Source organism: Lampetra fluviatilis, chromosome 17, assembly GCF_964198595.1.
Source record: "Lampetra fluviatilis chromosome 17, kcLamFluv1.1, whole genome shotgun sequence".
Classification (NCBI taxonomy): Eukaryota; Metazoa; Chordata; class Hyperoartia; order Petromyzontiformes; family Petromyzontidae; genus Lampetra; species Lampetra fluviatilis.
Window position 1 is genome coordinate 9,615,060 of NC_136291.1, and position 19,591 is coordinate 9,634,650.

The following is a 19,591-nucleotide window of genomic DNA, read 5'->3' on the forward strand; positions in this document are numbered from 1 at the left end:
CATACTTAGATTATTTACATTAAATTACATGTACTTTATATATCACTTCCCAATGTGCTATCGACTGCTAACTTGAAATACCTATGTCATACTGATGACAATACTATATTCTATCATAAAAAAAATCAAAAACATATTTTTTTATATTTTACACGCTTTTATTTAACTTACTCTGTGTGTTGTCATATCCTAAAATATTGTAAATCAATTTCAACCGTATTCCCAATGTCGTATCGACTGCAAACTTGGTATAGGTATGTCATACTGATGACAATACTATATTCTATCATTGAAAATGTAAAAAGAAATATTTTAAAACTTTTAAACAATCATTTTTACGGCTCTAATTGTCGACGCTCAACTCACTTTGGCTGTAAATCACCACGTGGTCCCTTACGTTACGGCAAGCCACGGGGAGCCACGCCGAGGGGGCGGGGGATGTGGAAGGAGGGGAGGGGAAATGGGGGAAGGGTGCAGGGGGAGGGGCAGCTCGGACAGTACATTTCATTAAAGCGTGTTTAAAAAATGTATTTTTAAATATTTTATATTTCATAGAAACTTTTTTTTCAGGTAAGTTTTCTGGCTTCCCTATGTCTGGCTTCAAGAGGGTTTACTCCTGTCATGTTTGTAGCCAAGTCGTGTGTCGGGGGTCGTCAAACACGCGTTTGAATCTTCATAGGTTTTTGAATAAAAAACGTGAACGTTCTGGTCATGCGTTCGGCACGCTTTTGTGACATCAAGTACAATTGATGTTAAAACCTATTAAATTGATGAAGGTGATATTACTAGAGTGCTGTAATGGCATGCTTAATCATGACTTGAAAGTCTGGTGAATCACTAAACAAGCTTGAAACTTTTTACAATAAAAATTTGCTCTTCTAACATTCAGTCAATGTTTTTGTGTAGTGTAACTTCCAGTTTTATATTTGTGTGATGAGTACCCTTGAATTCTGTGCTCATTAAGTTCGCGACTGCTTGACATTTATCTTGTGTCTCCCACGTGTTCTTGCAAAAAACTTCTGACTGAATATTTTAGTGGAATGGCTAATACACCTCGCCTGCGTACATTTTCATCACTGGTTGTCTGGCTACAAGCAAGTCAGTATCTGCATACATTTCTGTTTCTTTCCATTCACACAGTGAGCTATTAAAATATATGTATTTCTAAACCTGATTTTGTTTTGGGGATTTTGGCCTCTTATCATCAATTGTTCATTTGCCCTGTAACTGAGAGATTAAATTCACGCAGCTTTTTTACACGCTTTTATTTAACTCACTTCGTCTATTGTATCCTCCAAAACAAATGTTGTAACTCAATTTGTACACACTTCCCAATGTGTTATCGACTGCAAACTTCGTATAGGTATGTCATACTGATGACAACACGATATTCTATCATGAAAAATCCAAAACATATTTTAAAACTTTTTACACGCTTCTATTTAACTTACTGTATGTGTTGTATCCAAAAATCTTGTAACTCAATTTCAACCGTATTCCCAATGTCGTATCGACTGCAAACTTCGTATAGCTATGTCATACTGATGACAACACGATATTATATCATTAAAATAAAAAATATATATTTTTAAACAATATTTTTAACGGCTCTAATTGTCCACGCTCAACCGACGTTGCCTGTAAATCACCACGTGGTCCCTTACGTCACGGCAAGCCTCGGGGAGCCACGCCCAGGGGCGGGGGGTGTGGAAGGAGGGGAGGGGCGATGGGTGCAGGGGGAGGGGCAGCTCGGACAGTACATTTCATTAAAGCGTGTTTAAAAAAGTATTTTTAAATATTTTATTTAAAGTCTGACATCACAGCCGTATTTCACCATGCTGCACTCGAAGCGTCTTGTCACGTCACTGATGACTCCTTTCTCGCCTTTTTTTCCCCATCTGCCACCGTGACGTTTTCATACACATGGACGTATTCTCCCTGTGGAGGATGCAAGCAGTCGCATTCCCATAGTCATCAGCTCACCCCAGAGCATGCGTTACAGTGCAGTCATTTGCACCCCACCAGTCCGTTCATGTTCAAGGGCCGACTGGTTGTCAACAGGCGGAGCGAGGTTATTGAATTTATAACGGGAAACAAATTCAGCATCTCTCATCCCGCAGTGTTGTGGGGAATGCACAACAACGTCCTTGCTGTATTTTCTCATCCGTTCTGACATCTACAGCACGAATGGTATTTTATGACATTCGTGGATTGTAGACACCCAGCTGAAGGGCTGAAAGGTAGGCCAGTGGATGCCAGTACAGCAAGTGGGCTTTTGAACTATATACACGTGTTTATACGTGCTACGTGCTTGTGTGAGTGGATTTTCCGCTTGTTTGTGTCCCATAAGTAAAATGCTTGTTATGAAATTGACCAAATAATCCAAATTCAGCAGACTTGTGACATAGTGTCTTAGACATAGTATGGCTTTCCTGGGTCATCAAAGCAGTTTTAGGTAATTCTAGATTTGAAGCTTTCGTGACTGCAAGGATTCATACTCTTAGGCTTTTTCGGTAAAGTCACGTAGGTAAAAAATAAAAATAATAGAAGTAATAATAGAAATAAAATAATAAATCACGACGTTTCGGAGGCAACACAAGTCTCCGTCATCAGGTGGGACCGTCACAGCTAAAATTACTGCATCAAGTGAGGAAAAATTCCAAGCCCTTAAATACAGTTTTAGGTATTAATCTTAAAACTTAGTTTTAAGATTTGTTCGGCATCATGCCGTTAAAAAAATATGATGAAGCTGCAGAATCTACTATAAACTCTTTTGGCTTCTGGGCCAAATGTGGTAAGCTGAACATGTCTTTGTTTTCTTTCCATTCATTCCAATGTTTATTTAAACTCAGGTGAAGCCCATTAAAATACAATGTCCGCTATGGTGGTGTACTTGACCCTTGGTGCTGCTGGTTTTTCAACCCGAGCGGTAATGACGTTAACGTGTATCCTGCACAGATCTACCGGGGCTAGATTCATTTAGAAAAGTAAGCAAACCAATTAATTTTTCAGACAATTAAAAAAAATAGTTTGCTTACTCCTTGACTGGATGCTGTGGTTGAACTAGTAAACATTTCATGCACCGTGGTAAATTCAGTAAAAGGGTTTGTTAACTTTTTGGCCTTATTACATAGTTCACTTTCTGGGTTTTAAGAACCCATCCTGAAAAGCCAGTACCATAAGTGAGCGTCTTTACACTGCTGTATTAAAGTAACAGTCCTTCACTATTATGCGCTGTTCAAAAGTCTATTCTGCAAGGAGTTCTTAGTAGTACCGAATGAAAAAAGGAATAAAGTGGTTTTATTTAAGTTGGCCACAATTAATGTCTAATTGGGGACATTGCCATATTTCATTGCTTTAATATACTTCATGTCAACTGGTTAGAGTCCACTGAGATTAATTATGTGTTTTACAATCCAGGCCTGTCTTATTACAGTTAATTCAGATTGTAACTACACATTTTACAACTTGTATTTGAGCTGCGCTATCAACACATTACTACTTTCTTATGTGAATGTCACAATGAAGTCAGCACCGTTGGTCAAGATTAAATAAAATCAGTTGGCTGCCAAAATTGGCTCCTGTAATCTGGCTCAGTGGCAAGCACTACGAACACAAGGGGGCTGCTACCCTTTAGGCAAAACTCACCGACTGCCATAATTAACACCACTACCTGATAACAAAATAATATACGGTAAGGTAATGTTGGGGCATCGTCATTTCTTACAACCCTTTGAACAACATGAACGTTGGTTCACCTTGTCACAGATTGCTTTGTAGACAAAGATGTGTGTTATGTTCACACATCATGCACCGATCCGCCAATCCTATAGCCCATTACCCTGGCACCAGCTGCTGTCTCGTCTGCATGAGGCTCCAACACCGAATCCTGGGCTCAAACCACCTTCATAGCTGTTCACGCGAGCCTCTAATTGGGCACTGTGGGCGATCCTCGCGTGATTAGTACTACAACACAGCTTAGCAGGGAAATGTAATGAGGTATTTGATTGTTTTTACGTTCCACAGAAATTTGGTCAAGGAGAAAACCCTCGCAGCTTTAAATTCACATGGATGTCCTACTTGGTCAGTCTTTCATTAAAGGGGGGCAGCATTTTAACGGCCCTGGGTTTGTTTGCGAAAATTCCACATTCCTGTGGCAGTCTTCTCCATAAGACAACCAAATGTTGACTTTCTACAAAGTGGTGCTCATTTCACATATTCCAGAAAGGTGATGTGCTGAGTAGACTCCAGCCATGATTGTGTATATTGCGCTAAGAAAATACATTATTGAATTGCAGGTAATTTTTTAATGTGCCACATTACAAGCACAATGTCCACTTCTCGTAAATGATGTTGCAGGTTCTGCAGCATCCTCTTTATAGCAAGCCTTCATTCTTTAATGGAGCCCCATGGCATTATTTAACAAAGGTGAAATCCATCCATGGAACCCTTGAAGGTCGCCCCCTTGGTAGCTACCAGTCATTCTGAAAGCCGAGCGGTTCTCAACCTGAAAACCTTTCAGAGGGACGCAGGCTGCAGATGGAATTCCGTGCAGAAGAAATGTTGAATGTGGCAGGGAACATAGGTCCAACGTTGTGATGACACATCACTAATACACAACGCGAAGCAAATGCTTTAGTAACACCGTGTCGACTACAGGCGTGGGCATGTGATCTCTTTGTGTAGTCTGTCCTTAGTAACCTGGGCCAGGGGGGTGGGCTGCAGGGGACGGGTGCAGGGACCAGTGGCCTTGATTGGTAGCCACCATACCAAAAAGGATGAGCACCACTGCGCTGGGCAAATCGTTTTCACCCATGATTATATAATAATAAGTCACTATTTGCAGTGAATTAATAATGCATTTTAGATGGTGTACACATGTAGGTAGTGCATTAGCAAGCCAAATTATTGGGTTTTTTTGCACCGCCACTTTACGCGTAGATTGTTGGTGCTCATTTGGCCACATACTTGATTGACTCTTTACGCAAATACTTGAATATGACGCTTTGCTGCATTTTATGTTAGCCGTCGTAGAAAATATTACACTGAAGGCAAGATGAAACCCAATTCATGCTGTTTTATCATGCCATCAAAACTATATCGTTTCACAGTGGTGCGTCATCAGAAACCTGTAAATAAAACAGTCAGTTTCACCTATCAGCTTACAGCTACAGGTTGGTTTGCCGCCATTATGGGTTTCCCTCTATATTCCCCGGCTACGTAGACAACATGGAGCAGCTCCCAGCATCCACCTCGTTTTGTGACAGCCAACCGGTCTCATCGGGCTACCGCACTAATTGTGTACTTATGTATGTTGAACTTCTTTCACGCCGTACGTTGCCAACTGTGCTAATTGGAGGTGCGGGGGGAAGGACAACAAACTTAACACAAAACATTTTGACTGGAGGTGAAAGAATCCAAGCATGGCTCTGATGCCATTGTAGGGCACTATATAGGGCAATATGACCTTACTCCTTAAAGTCGTGCGTCTTGCTTTAAATTGTAAATGTTGCGGCTTGGCTCTCCAACACACCGGCGTGCTGTACTAGTGACGAATTGGCCACGTTCTGTTTACGTGACAACCCTTCCTAGTTGGCTGTGTCGGGTGGTGGCTGGTTTTAACGACACAATTATATATTTACGCGATCTAACCCAAAAAAAACTCTTATGGATGCTTTAAAATGTTTTCTCATTAATTCTGCACCACGGCTTAACAAAGCTTCAGACTCATGTTGGACAGGCTTTTAATACACAGCCAAGGTGTATTGATGCGAGTACAACACAAAAGCTATGTATTGTTTGGGTCATCTATTGCAGATATTGAGAGCCTGGGCATATTTGTCCCGGGCATCTAATACGTATACGTTTGTCACGCATCTCACTGGCAGCAGATGAATAATGTGACCCCTTTATTTGCAGAGCAGGAAAGACAGGTCTCTTGCAATGTTCTTGGCCAGGTGTACGTACACCGGTGAGGCAATTGAAAATTGCTAGGCTCAGTCATTAACACAGTTATTCAAATAGCCGTGTTAGCTGCACCTGAGACAGCCACGCTTGATATTTGGATAACATTTTTAGCAAAGGTGTGGAAGTCAAATGATGAATACTAATGACTGGGTTTTGCTCGTGGTGCGGTAGGACCAATGAACTGTTTGTTGATGGAGCGTTGTACTTGGGAAGTGTGAACTGAAAGTGGCTGTTGTCTGCATACAATTTAGGCCATTTGGAAATTGTAAACAGAAATATTCATTAGTCAAAGAATATTTGAGATTTCAAAGGAAATGTTAGAAGAACTGAATGCATCATTTACAGATATATCCTGAGGTCCAACTTGCCATGAAAGTGCTTGACTCACGCTTTAAATGCCGTTTGTGAGTTGAATCAGCCCATTGTTTTTGCAGGGTTGATAAAATAGATACCACTTTGTAGGAATTCAACAGAGATATCCCTTTTCAAGAGATCGATCTCTTTCCTAGCATGTGGAAACTACCGTTCCCTCAGATCCATCAAAGGAATCTGCTTCAATGCTTGGTTGCGCAGAGGGATACTGAATTGCTTAGCAAGCTACACATCCCGTGTGTGGAAAACAATGTAACTTATGGAGCATTGTTGTTACAAAGGCTTTTCAGACGGGCAAGTTCTGTGAGCAGCTGATGTTCTTTTTTGTGGTGAAATGTTAACTACCTCGCCTGTTATGCAGGATCAAGGGTTCGATTTCAACCCTAACGCCTGTATATTTGGAGTTTGCATGTTCTCTCTCCTCGTGGTCATGTGTATTTTTCTCCGTGTACTCCGGCTTTCCCTCCACATTTACAATCAACATCACTCGTTTCGAGTATTGGGCTGCTGCTATAAATTAACACGTTATAACCCACTTTGTTGAGCTATCATTTATGACCAGGTCGCTTCTAAAAAAGAGCTATTATAGTTCAGTGGGCCTTCCCTATTGAAATTAAAAGTTACATTGTTTAGTTTATACTCTTTGTTACTTTATTTTGTTGGGCCATTGGTGGAAAAGCCAGGATCTTTCCTCATATCTCCACCTTCGTACAATCACTCTAAACGAAAACTATTGTTATTTTACCAAATACAGTGAGGGAAAAAAGTATTTGATCCCCTGCTGAATTTGTACGTTTGCCCACTGACAAAGAAATGATCAGTCTATAATTTTAATGGTAGGTTTATTTGAACAGTGAGAGACAGAATAACACCAAAAAAATCCAGGAAAACGCATGTCAAAAATGTTATGAATTGATTTGCTTTTTAATGATGGAAATAAGTATTTGACCCCTCTGCAAAACATGACTTAGTACTTGGTGGTAAAACCCTTGTTGGCAATCACAGAGGTCAGACATTTCTTGTAGTTGGCCACCAGGTTTGCACACATCTCAGGAGGCATTTTGTCCCACTCCTCTTTGCAGATCTTCTTTAAGTCATTAAGGTTTCGAGGCTGACGTTTGGCAACTCGAACCTTCAGCTCCATCCACAGATTTTCTATGGGATGAAGGTCTGGAGACTGGCTAGGCCACTCCAGGACCTTAATGTGCTTCTTCTTGAGCCACTCCTTTGTTGCCTTGGCCGTGTTTTTGAGTCATTGTCATGCTGGAATACCCATCCACGACCCATTTTCAATGCCCTGGCTGAGGGAAGGAGGTTCTCACCCAAGATTTGACGGTACATGGCCCCGTCCATCGTCCCTTTCATGCGGTGAAGTTGTCCTGTCCCCTTAACAGAAAAACACCCCCAAAGCATAATGTTTCCACCTCCATGTTTGACGGTGGGAATGGTGTTTTTGGGGTCATAGGCAGCATTCCTCCTCCTCCAAACACGGCGAGTTGAGTTGATGCCCAAGAGCTCCATTTTGGTCTCATCTGACCACAACACTTTCACCCAGTTGTCCTCTGAATCATTCAGATGTTCATTGGCAAACTTCAGACGGGCATGTATATGTGCTTTCTTGAGCAGGGGAACCTTGCGGGCGCTGCAGGATTTCAGTCCTTCACGGCGTAGTGTGTTGCCAACTGTTTTCTTGGTGACTATGGTCCCAGCTGCCTTGAGATCATTGACAAGATCCTCCCGTGTAGTTCTGGGCTGATTCCTCACCGTTCGCATGATCATTGCAACTCCACGAGGTGAGATCTTGCATGGAGCCCCAGGCTGAGGGAGATTGACAGTTCTTTTGTGTTTCTTTCATTTGCGAATAATCGCACTAACTGTTGTCACCTTCTCACCAAGCTGCTTGGTGATGGTCTTGTAGCCCATTCCAGCCTTGTGTAGGTCTACAATCATGTCCCTGACATCCTTGGAGAGCTCTTTGGTCTTGGCCACGGTGGAGAGTTTGTAATCTGATTGATTGATTGCTTCTGTGAACAGGTGTCTTTTACACAGGTAACAAGCTGAGATTAGGAGCACTCCCTTTAAGAGTGCTCCTAATCTCAGCTCTTTACCTGTATAAAAGACACCTGGGAGCCAGACATCTTTCTGTTTGAGAGGGGGTCAAATACTGAATTCCCTCATTAAAATGCAAATCAATTTATAACATTTTTGACATGCGTTTTTCTGGATTTTTGTTGTTGTTATTCTGTCTCTCACTGTTCAAATAAACCTACCATTAAAATTATAGACTGATCATTTATTTGTCAGTGGGCAAACGGGCAAAATCAGCAAGGGATCAAATACTTTTTTCCCTCATTGTAAGGCCCACTGAGCAATGTAGCTTTTTTACAGAAGCACCCTGGCCTCAAATGATAGCTCAAGGAAGTGGCTTATCACGTGGAAATGCTAAGCAGCCAAATACTCCAAACACACATTTCTAAATTTGGAGGGAAAAACGGGAGGACCCGGAGAAAAATCCATGTGACCACGGGGAGAACACAAATACAGGCGGGCAGAATCGAGATCGAACCCACGACCTCCTGCACACCAGGAGAGGTTAACATCTCGCCACCGAGATGCATATGCGGTGATTAACACACATCCGCAGCATCTGGTGATGGTCCCCCACCGACTCCATTCCTCACTTGGTTGGGATGATTTTGAACCTCTTGTATATGTAAATGTGTGTCTGGCTTCCTGAGGGGGTGTGTTGGGGATTTGATGGTTGTGTATGCATGGCGTTGAACCTGCCTTTTGGAGGGACTTGTGCAACTCTTAAATCACAAAGCATTGTGATATGGTGACTGTAACACTTGGGCTTTACTTTGTCATGATGGACTCCATAAACTTGAAGGCCACTGGGACATACAGAACAACGATTCCTTAACTTCCCGCATTCATTGGCTAAAAGCGCCTCACCACCAGCGTTATTGATGCCACCTTGTAACTGAAACTATGTCGTGGGGTAATATTTCAGATGTATGGCCTTTATTTTCTTAGGAATTATTTCCGAAAAATAATCTTCACCTCGCATTACACTTTGCTGTAGAACAAATAATAATTTGCACCCATTCAAAATGTGTTTAAATTACACAGTTAATGTCCTTATTGCTTTTGCAATTCGACTCTCACTGCCGTTGTGGTGCATGTAGAATCCATACATACCTGTCAACCCATAAGGTTTACCCATTTTCTTGTACAGGGGAATTGAGTTTTTTCAGGTCCATATGGCGTGCAACCTTTTCAATCCGGGCATATTTTTATGTATTTTTTTGTCTTATTGTTTGTATTTCTCCCTTGTGATGGGACTTTGTAGGATGAACTTTTAAGATTTATAAGGGCACGGGGTGACCAATAAGGTCTGAATTGGTCTGTAATAAGGTTGGCACTGATAAACCGTTGACAGGTTGGTTCATTAGTGACTCCAGAGTCTCATAGAACCATTCACAAACAGCATTACGTGAATTTGAAAATCATTTGTCACACGCACAAATTGAGGCAGAGTTTAGTTTTTTACAGTGGTGCCGAGGCGTTCGTTCCCCCCCCCCCCTCTGCTTTTACACCGCTGCCAAACCGCCGTCCCATAAGTTGCGTTTACGTTCAATGACCCCTTCTTAACCGAGTCCTCGCGTGCTATAGGCTCGGCTGAGTGCTGGAGGGCAGGCAGAAAACTCTGGGTCTGTGTATTTGAGAACACCCCGTGGGAGTTGGGGTGAAAGGCTACTTGCTGGCCGGGAGGTATGCCCCTATTGCTGTGAGCTATGGCCAGTACGGTTGTCCTCTGAATGCAGGAAGGAAGCGTTAGTTTCACTGTGCTTGTGGACTGCACGGATGAACTAACTACAAACAAAACTGAGTGTCTTCGCAATGCATGTTCCGATTAAGTATGAGAGGTTTTGTTGAGTTATCGACGTTTATTTGAATCGGGATAAGCACGAATCATCGTGCAGATCCCGCAATGCGCCCTAGGTTACACGAGGGAATGGGCCATTTTTTGCAGCCGCCTATTTTACATAAACAATTATGTATACGTAACAAAAAATGCAGTTTGTTGTGCGATCCTAAAACCCCCCCATTAATTTGCATGTGCGTATTGTTGACGTGCCCTTGGCCGTTGCAGTAGCAGGAGATTTGAGGAGCCTCGTTTGCGATGTTCGTAGCAGTGAGGCCATCATCATCCTCCTACGCCGGTCTCGCTGCGACTCGGTGACTTGTATCGATTCAGCGGAGAGAGAGGTTGTATTGGTTATCCGCTGACTTCACCATCTGAATATAAAATCTGGCTGCATTATCCAGAAAGCGGCGCGTTTTATTGACATCGTAATAAACTGGGAAATGCCCCATGTCGGACGGCCGCCGTTCGTCGTGCCGGCTTCACCGCCTCCACTCCCTCTGGGGTTCGACTGCGATAATTCCTGCCGCAGACGACGACGACGACTTCCACGTGTAGTTTACACAAGCATGTAAATCGAAGCAGAATTTGAGTTTCATGGGAATTACTTGGCTCCATTTTGCCTATTTGAGAGGAAGGCAAAGGTAAGGTTATTATACACGTGTTTCTTTTGTGTTTGTATGGGATGAGAAAGGAACACACTACAGTACTGTACTAGTGTTGATTATATTAATAACAAAATGGATCTTTTGTGACTTCCACGTCGTTTCTTTTCAGTACTGTACACGTCGTTAGCAGCTTGTTAATATTTAATGGTTGCTCGTTGAGTCGTTTTTTGTAATCTGCAGCCAAATTGTTTTTAAACAGTAATATTTTCAAGCTCCTGCCTGTCTTGTGTGTGTGCGCGCATATTTTTTCTTTTCTCCGTGTGTTTATGGAGAAAAAAAACCTTTGTATAGGATCTCTCTCTTGAGTGTGCCTTGCATTTGTGAAGGCCTAGCAGTCGGCGAGGGTAAACTGTACGCATGGCATCTGTAAATTCCCTGGGTGTGGCAGTCCTGCACGCGTGTTAGCATCCACAACCACAAGTCCTCTGGGCTCGAGCAAATTTGAAAAGGCGTGCAGCTTCGGCTACCGCAGGACCCCCCCCCCCCTCCATGCGTTCCTCTGTATCTTGCTCGAAAACCTGCAAGGTAAAAACAACAATGCGCTAGACAGTAGGGATTATAATTGGCCTCGGTTGGAATGGTGCAGTGAAAGTGGACAGACGGTGGGGAGAGGGAGAGACACTGTTTGGCTGTGCGTCATACAGTGGGGATGAGAGAGGTACGTTCTTGTGAACAATGCAGTGTGCCGCCGCGTACGCTCCTCTGATTCTATTTTGTTGATGCAATTTTATCTCCGTGGGTTTTGCGCGTTAGCGCTGCTATTTTAGGCTTTCCGGCGTCTGTAGAAACTCGGCGGTTATGCCCTGAGCAAGCTGTGACGAGACGCGTCCAATGCTCGTGTTGAGTTCATTGCGTCGGCGCCACCCAACGCTGTGGGTGCCCTCTCTGTACTTGGTGGCCGGCACATGCTGTGTGACTTTCGAGACTTTGAGTGGGCGTTGGTGGCGTTGAATGGGAAATGCAGATTTAAGTAGAAACAATGGGAGTGGACGTTACACATCATTTTCCGTGTACCATCCAGGCGGCCGTCTACCCAGGAGCAAGGTCCAGATATTTACATGGGGGGGGGGGGGGGGTCCCTTTTCACTAGCAGGACTGTTAACAGTTTTACAGCTCCTTGGTTCACCTGCACATGCAATAGAGGAACCGAGGTCATTGGTGACCAGCACATCTGAGGGCCTTTTATTATGCTTGTTTACTCAGAAAAGCCTCACCAAGTCCCATGAAGCTTTTCCAGGAGGGTCCTGCCAAGTTTTTACAGTACGTGGTGATGTTTGCTATGATGTCTAATCCCAATTGAATAATCTGCGGGTGATTTTTCAAATTTGGAAAATTGTGGACCGTAACGCTGGCACGTAATGGCCTACTCTTGCGAATGACGGCATGAGGCCTTTAACATCCCCTTGTGAAGCACACGGCGCGTATACTTGCGGTTAATACACCCACGGTATTCATCTGGGCTGCCTCTGGATTTGAACCGTGAACTTTAGCGGGAAGCGGCGATCGTGCTACCACTGGCCCATGTCACCCTCACCTGGGTTCAAACTTCTGATTACCATGACAGAAAAAGGCTCTCATGCACATCAAGTCATTAATAACTGCACAAATGCAGTGCATTGCAGCTGTACCCAATTCTTTAGGGCATAGATATCCTCGTTAAAATCATAGCAAAAGACATTTCACCTGGACTGGGTAGTAGAGGCTCTTTGATTTCACACCAAGCAAAGCAGTTATTCTGTAGTTGTTCACTTCCAATTTATGCAACTTTTCTCTCAGTGTGAAGATGTTCAGTGATAATATGGACAGTATATTATATCTGACACATTCATTTCAGAAAATAAATTCCATTGATGCTTCAAACATATGGGCCTTCTGGGTCAATGTATTCTAGTAGTTTAAGTTTAAACAAGCCAAACCCTAAGCCAGTTTGAACTTCACTGAGTCTCATTAGCAGGGTGTGGCCCAATGGGCCCATAACACTGGTTTTTAAATTTTGTTTTAATATAATTTTACCAATAACTATATCGTAATCGTGTTCAGGATCATTTTCTAGCAAACGCCCACTGAAAATTACTTCTGCAGTCACTTCATTGGCTTCTTTCGCAACCCTAGATACAGCCCTTTTTGTACCTTGCAAACGATTGTTCATTGCATGGCAATCCAATTCAAATGATTGTCAAGTGAGAAACCAACATTATCATGCTTTATTATCGTACAGTTATTGGTGACCATGCTAAGACAATTGCAACACTTGAAACATTTTTTCATCCCAGGTACCTGTAAGCCACATCCAAACCCAACAACACCTGAGTGCTGTATCTCTCTAACACGACCAAAAATCGCCGCTTGAATAACCGGACGGCAATTTCGCCGTCTCCGAATTCATCTTGCGCAGCTAAAACCCGCGGAGCCATGCCACCGGATCTCTATTTTTTGACGAATGTCACTGACGTCCACTTGTGCTTTGCCCCCGGCAGCAGTCGCTGCCTTCAGCCGCGCCGAGACCCCTGTCGGCGCCGGGCTGCACCGCTCCGCCAGGCTCGCTGCAGACGAAGCTCGCGGGTCCCGGCGCGCACGATGCCCAGTCTCGTGACGCGGACATGAGGACCGAGGACCGAGCCGCGCGGGACCGCCGTCCCGACGACCGCCTCCTGACGCAGGTCAGTCCACCGCTCGCGCGTGCGCATTTTCTCCCCTCTACGTCGCTGTGACCTTCCATTTAGAGGAAGATGTGGCTCCAGAAAAAAAAAATGGCTCTTAGGGAGTATGTATGGGTTGAATGCTAAAATGTGCGCAAATAAGCGTGGGGAGTTGCTCATTTGTATTGACATTGAGAAAAAACTGAATAAGGATGGTTAAAATTTGCAGGTTAAAAGCCTAACTAAATAGTAACTGAAATGAAAAGTAGTAAGTGGGCTTTGGCTGGACACTTTGATGGAAGGGTAACGCATCTCCATGCGTTACGACGACCCCATCGTAAGTTGAGGACTACCTGTACTTGCCTAGTGTGCGTGTTTTAAAATCACCGTGGGGATTTCTGTCATAGGACGGTAGCGACGTTATTGTGGCGTCAGTGATGTCACTTGATTGCGATATCGACGTTCTTTTCCGTAACTTTAAAGTCTTTTGTTTTCTCATTAGCGAAGCTTCAAAGTTGTGTCAGGCAGCCTGGGACACGCTTGATAGGTCTGTATCTGTTTTTTGGATTGCATCTTCCTTTTATGAGTAAACACTTGCTAAGGTTTAAAATCTTTTTCCACAACCTAACCTAGGAGCTAACCCTAATTCTGCCCAAGGCCCTAAATATAAATATAACCGTAAGCATGCATGGCTCTTAACCAAATATTGGGCAGAACCCAACCACCAACCATAGAAGTCTTAACTTAAATTTAGCTCTTGCATCGGTTTCAGGTATCAAATGAATGTTATGATTGGCGAGCACCAATTAAGCTTGGGAGCCACTCTTCCCCGAAGAGTCTCGAATTTGTTTCGAGCAGTTCAGGGAGAACTGCTGTAAAGAAGTGGCCGTCACCTAAAACGTTCAGGCTGCTATAGATTTTGGCTATTATCAAGTCACAGCCTCTCCCTGCTCTCACTAGCAATGGTGCGGGTACTTATGTCTGTCAGCACCCACCCAAGTAAAATTGGAATTCCATATTACTATGGTGGGAATTACCTGATCCATAAGCGGAGCACTGTAAACTTTATAAAAGTGGTAATAATGTTATGCAGCCTGAAGGATTGACATGCTGAGCCGACACCTGGTAGGGATTTTAATTCACAACCTTCCAATTGTGATTTGAGCACTGTTAACTGCAGGACTGTGCAGCCATATTTTTATGTTATTAGGCAGTGTTAATGAAAAGGCGTTTGAGCATATGCCTGCAAACCTGCTCTCAATGGGGTCTCTTTAAGTTTTAGTTAAACATCGGCATGCTTTTTTCACTGTTCTCGGTAAACACTGGGTATTGAATACAGAAGACCTTGACCGTCATGGCTGGAATTCTGTCTGTGTGGTGAACGGAGTCGCACGCACAGCAAAGACAAAGATCCCCCATATAGCCTTAATAAACTGTTGGGGCAAGTGCTTTTAGCGAGCACCTATGAAGGCCGGCATGGCACACAAGGTGGGTGAGTGGCCAGCACCATACCCGGCCCCCTTTGTCTCCCCAGTGCTGATATTTTTACATAACGCACCAGGTACTCATTTAGGGCTAAGTCGACCTAGGGGGAGGCCCAGGACTGGTTCAGATAATCTTCCCAGGTGTTGTCCCGTGAGCGGTATCCGAACTCGGGTCCGCGGGCTTGGAGTGCAGCGCGCAAACTGCCACACTACCATAAGAGGTTTTTTTTGGGTTATATCGCATAAATATATAAACGTGTCGTTATTTACGCGATCTAACCCAAAAAAACTCTTATTATGGATGATATTGGTCTCGAAAGCCTACGTGTTAAACTGCCACACTACCGCTCCCCACTCGCACACGTGCGCAGTGAGCAAACACACATGGTAGCCTCCGCAGTGGGCCTGCCTTTTGCAGTGTGCAGTGTTCTCTGCTGGGTAACCCCTTCCGTGTAGGGCGGGAATTTCTGCCCCGTCAGACGGGTTCCAGGTGCTGGCCCTGAAATGTTGCAGGGCTCTTGTGTGTCTGTATTTGCATAATGTAGTGCAGGGCTTGCGTGTATCTGCAGCACGTGAATGTGCCATGCGTTTGCATACGTGTACATGCATGCATGCTTGCACCTGTGGTATAATCGCGTAGTGTGGTTTGATTTATGTTCTGGGTGCATTTGATTAGAAACAGTAGTGCCTTGGTTAAATCATTGTTTGTTTTTTTTATATTGTAGAAACTGCACATCCTTTAGAACGTGACCGTCCATCCATTCCGCCCATCCAGCCAGCCAAAAAAACTTGTAATGTTTTATAGAGCCCTGTCTCTCTCTCTTCGCCTTTCTCTTGCCTTCTTTGTACTGTGTATCCCAATTTATCTCGATTTTTCACTTTGTCTCCGTTTCTAGCTGTTTATAAATTCCTCTCTCCCCTCTTTTACCTCTCATTCCCTCTATAGTCCTCTCCTCCCTCCACACTGTGTCGCACCTACTTCCCTCCCCATATCTCTGTCCCTGTTTCTCGCTCTCCTATTTCCCATCTCTCCCTGTCTCAATCTCTCTTGCCTCTCCCTCATCCTCTCTCCCACTGCTTGTTGCTTTCCCTCGCTCTCCTCTTGCCATTTGCTCTCTCTCTTTCCTCTCCATTTCACACCCTTTCACTCTCTCCCCGCCCCGCTCCTATCTGTTCCTCCCCTGTCTTCCTCCCTCCTCAAACTCTCTCAATCACCTCCCTCTGTCTCTCGCCCTTGCCTCGCTATATCCCCCTCCGGGTGGTTGGTGGGGGGGGGATGCTTGACGTCAAGTATCCCCCCCCCACCTGCCTCAACCTGCGGGTGACCACATCAAGCAGATGTGCGCGGTGACGTCACTACTGCACATGCGTGCTTGTGCGCCAGATTGACAGGAATCCACCCAGCAAAACTTTTTTTCTGAATATCGTGTGATAATTGTCGTCGTTTTTTGTTGGAGGGTCTTTTCCCTTCAATGGAAAAGCTATTTTTTTACCCAGGGCTACCAATAGAATAAAGTACCACCTCACTCTTGCCTTAGTAGATAAACACATTAACTTGAATAATAATAAATCAAGTTAATGCGTGTCTAAATGTCATCATTGCCACCACTATCATAGTGATCAAGATCAGTCGCCATTGACGTCTCTATCATTCTTACAGCAGTTTAATTTTTACTGCTTGATTTACATAGCTGTATCTGTGTTCACTTCATAAAGAACTATTGTTCAATCAAATGGATTTCATCGCCCCTTCGATATGTTCATCTTATCCCTAATGGGTAGAGGTGAACAGTGGTTGTCCTGTGGATAGTCACGTTTAATTACAATAGTCATTAGCCACATTGTCTTTAATATTCTCAGCAAGTTTTTCCACATTTTTACCACTGCCTGAGATTCTTCAATGTAAACGACCTTTACTTAAGGCTTATTTGAGCATGCAGCATCAGATATAACAAGATTTAGTTACCGCTTTGCCTAGCAATCTACATTTTGTTTTACTTGTACACCACTGCCAACGCAGATTCTATAAACACCACTTAAATTTGACCCTCAGTGCATCTTCTTTTTGCCCTCTTATTCTCGCTGCATGCCATAAAACCACCTCTTCTCCCCCTCTTGAACCCCCAGACCCCCTCACACACATCGCACCACTCGCGCGGACACGAGCAAGAAAAGGCAGACGGCTCCGCTGATGCGCGTTCCGTCTGCTCCCCATCTCCCCCCTCTCCGCTCCCCGCAAAAACAACCCCCCCCCCCCTTTGATTAACGGCACACGCAGGAGCAGGAGCGCAAGCAGGAGAAGGCGAACCGCATCGTAGCGGAGGCAGTTGCGCGTGCCAGGGCGCGGGGAGAGCAGAACATCCCCCGCGTGGTGGGGCCATCGGCGCCCACGTCCACTCCGACTGGAGGCGGCACCAGGGGCGGCGATGGCACCGTCAAGAAGAGGGCGAAGAAGAAGTCTTCCAAGCCCAAGGACAAGGATGGCAAGGGCAAGGGCCACTCGCCGGCGTCCACGAAGCTCAAGAGCAGCAAGAAATCCGGGTGAGTCGAGTGATGTGGATCGCGACCGGGGTGGGGGGTGGGGGGGCCTTGTTTGTGAACCGAGAGCAATGCACGTCCAATTAGCAAGGTTGGCTACGTACGGCGGGAAAAGAAGTTCAACGTACTAGCACTCCTGTACTTACGAACTTTCAGAGAATCCAACAAACCTGTCCATATGTCCAGTTGCCTGTTCGGACCAAGAGTCGTAAGTTCAACCGCCGCGCAATAGATGGAGGTGGTCGCATTCTCATCTGCAGAACGTGAAGAACCAGTGGCATCTGCAGGAGATTGTACAACTTTTAAAGCCATTCCCCGTGTTTAGTGTACATGTCATACAACACGGCTAGAATCGACAGTAGTCCTGGACTTACGAACAAATCGACTTACCAACAGACCTCTGGAACCTAACTCGTTTATAAGGCAGGGAGTCCCTGTATGTACAATTATGGTCACAAAACCGCTGATCATGTAACGCTATAGAGAAGGCAGGTGGTGCCCGAGAGAGAGTCTTGGGATCCGGTGAGGCCCTCCTGCATAAGTAAAGGGGATTTACGAGTGTTACCGTAATGAGGCTGTAGAACAATGCTAAGCAAGTGTCCAGCGAGTTCAGCAGCCATTGCGTTTCCCTGCCAGCAGAGGCATGGCAAGCTTTTGCAGCGGCATTGGCAAATTCTGGCTGTCGCCTGATGAGGCTGGTTTTAATTACCGGCGAAACGTCGTACCCGAATTGTAAATATTGTGGGTTTTACTCTCCAACACACCGGTGTGCTGAACTAGCAAATAATTGGGACGTTTTGTTTACGTAACAACCCTTTTTAATTGGCTGTGTCGGGCGGTGGAAGGTTTAACGACAAATTTGTATTTACGCGATCTAACCAATTTTTGCATGGCAAGTGCTACCCGTGTATTCGTGCAGCAGGCCAGTACAGTGGGCCCTCGAAAGATTATTGACCCTAAGGGATGGTGGCAAGTTTTCACACTGGAAAATAGCCAGGCATCTTTGATCAAACTAACCAGGGGCCCCCTCTTTCAGTGGGTCTCTCTTTTAAAGCCGTTTAAAATGTTCATGAGAATGTACTCTTAAGAAATCGGCCAATCGTTTCCCCAAATTATGAATATTACAATTTACCTTCTGCTGTATGGCTGTTATATTTCATATTAGAATGAATGCTGCTTTAGCTGCAAGTTCTTCACATTTTCACACCCAAGTGTCAGTAGTCTTTTAGACCTTGGTGCCGAGAGCCTGTGCAATGAATTGGCGCCTGCTACACCCTTGACGATGAGAAGGAAGGAGTGGAACAGCTGTGTGTAGGTTGCTGTGCCTTTTTCGTGTGACCTCGTGGTTCTTTGAATTGGAAAGCGGTACTGCCCGGTGTAAGGCGTGTCTTCGCCCAGTTTCATTCTCCACATGCAGCCAAAGGAAAGACAAAGTCTTAAGTCTTTAATGACCTCTGTCTCTTCCTCCTCAGCTCAAGTGCCAGCCTTGGAATTGCCACTTAAAACACTTGCCTTGTCGTTTCCGTGTTTGAATACAACATTTTTTTATTCCAATATTTTCAAATGCATTGCTGAATTCCGTAATCACAGCAGGGATTTTGTTCAAAATAATTCAGCATACAGCATGAAGATTCAGTTTTTAGAAATATTAATTTAAAAGCATTACATTTTTGAAAGTGTGGAAAGAAACACATGCTGATGGTGGTCAGTGACTTTAAAACAGGTACTATGAAGGTCTTTACAACACCAATGATACCTGCAGTACAGTGGCGTTAACTCGTGCTGCACTGTGGCAGTGATTAACTTTATTTGTGGAAGCTACATAGGCTTCCTGGGGTTTCACATAAGTTCGGCATTCTCACCCACAGGTCAGTATACTAAACTAGGCCTTTTCTGTTAAATCGTAAGCACATGTCTACATAGCTCAAAGTATTTAAACTGATATCAACTGGTTTAATTGTTCCAGAAAAAAAAGAGCTTCAAGTTAGAAAAGAC

At 44.3% G+C, this 19,591-nt stretch overlaps 1 protein-coding gene across 12 annotated transcripts in view; it reads left to right on the forward strand.

The window, feature by feature from the left end:
• Window positions 1-19,591, forward strand: part of LOC144936916 (chromodomain-helicase-DNA-binding protein 9-like) — a 164,391-nt gene that overhangs the window by 42,262 nt on the left and 102,538 nt on the right. For 9 of the 12 annotated variants that reach the window (XM_078864153.1, XM_078864152.1, XM_078864142.1 and 6 more), the window contains 2 exons: window positions 13,413-13,595; window positions 17,337-17,599. In XM_078864153.1, coding sequence (XP_078720279.1) covers window positions 13,536-13,595; window positions 17,337-17,599 — 323 coding nt within the window. In that variant the 5' untranslated portion in view covers window positions 13,413-13,535. The remainder of the gene's footprint in view (window positions 1-13,412; window positions 13,596-17,336; window positions 17,600-19,591) is intronic. The other 3 variants (XM_078864151.1, XM_078864146.1, XM_078864147.1) reach the window with 2 other exon arrangements.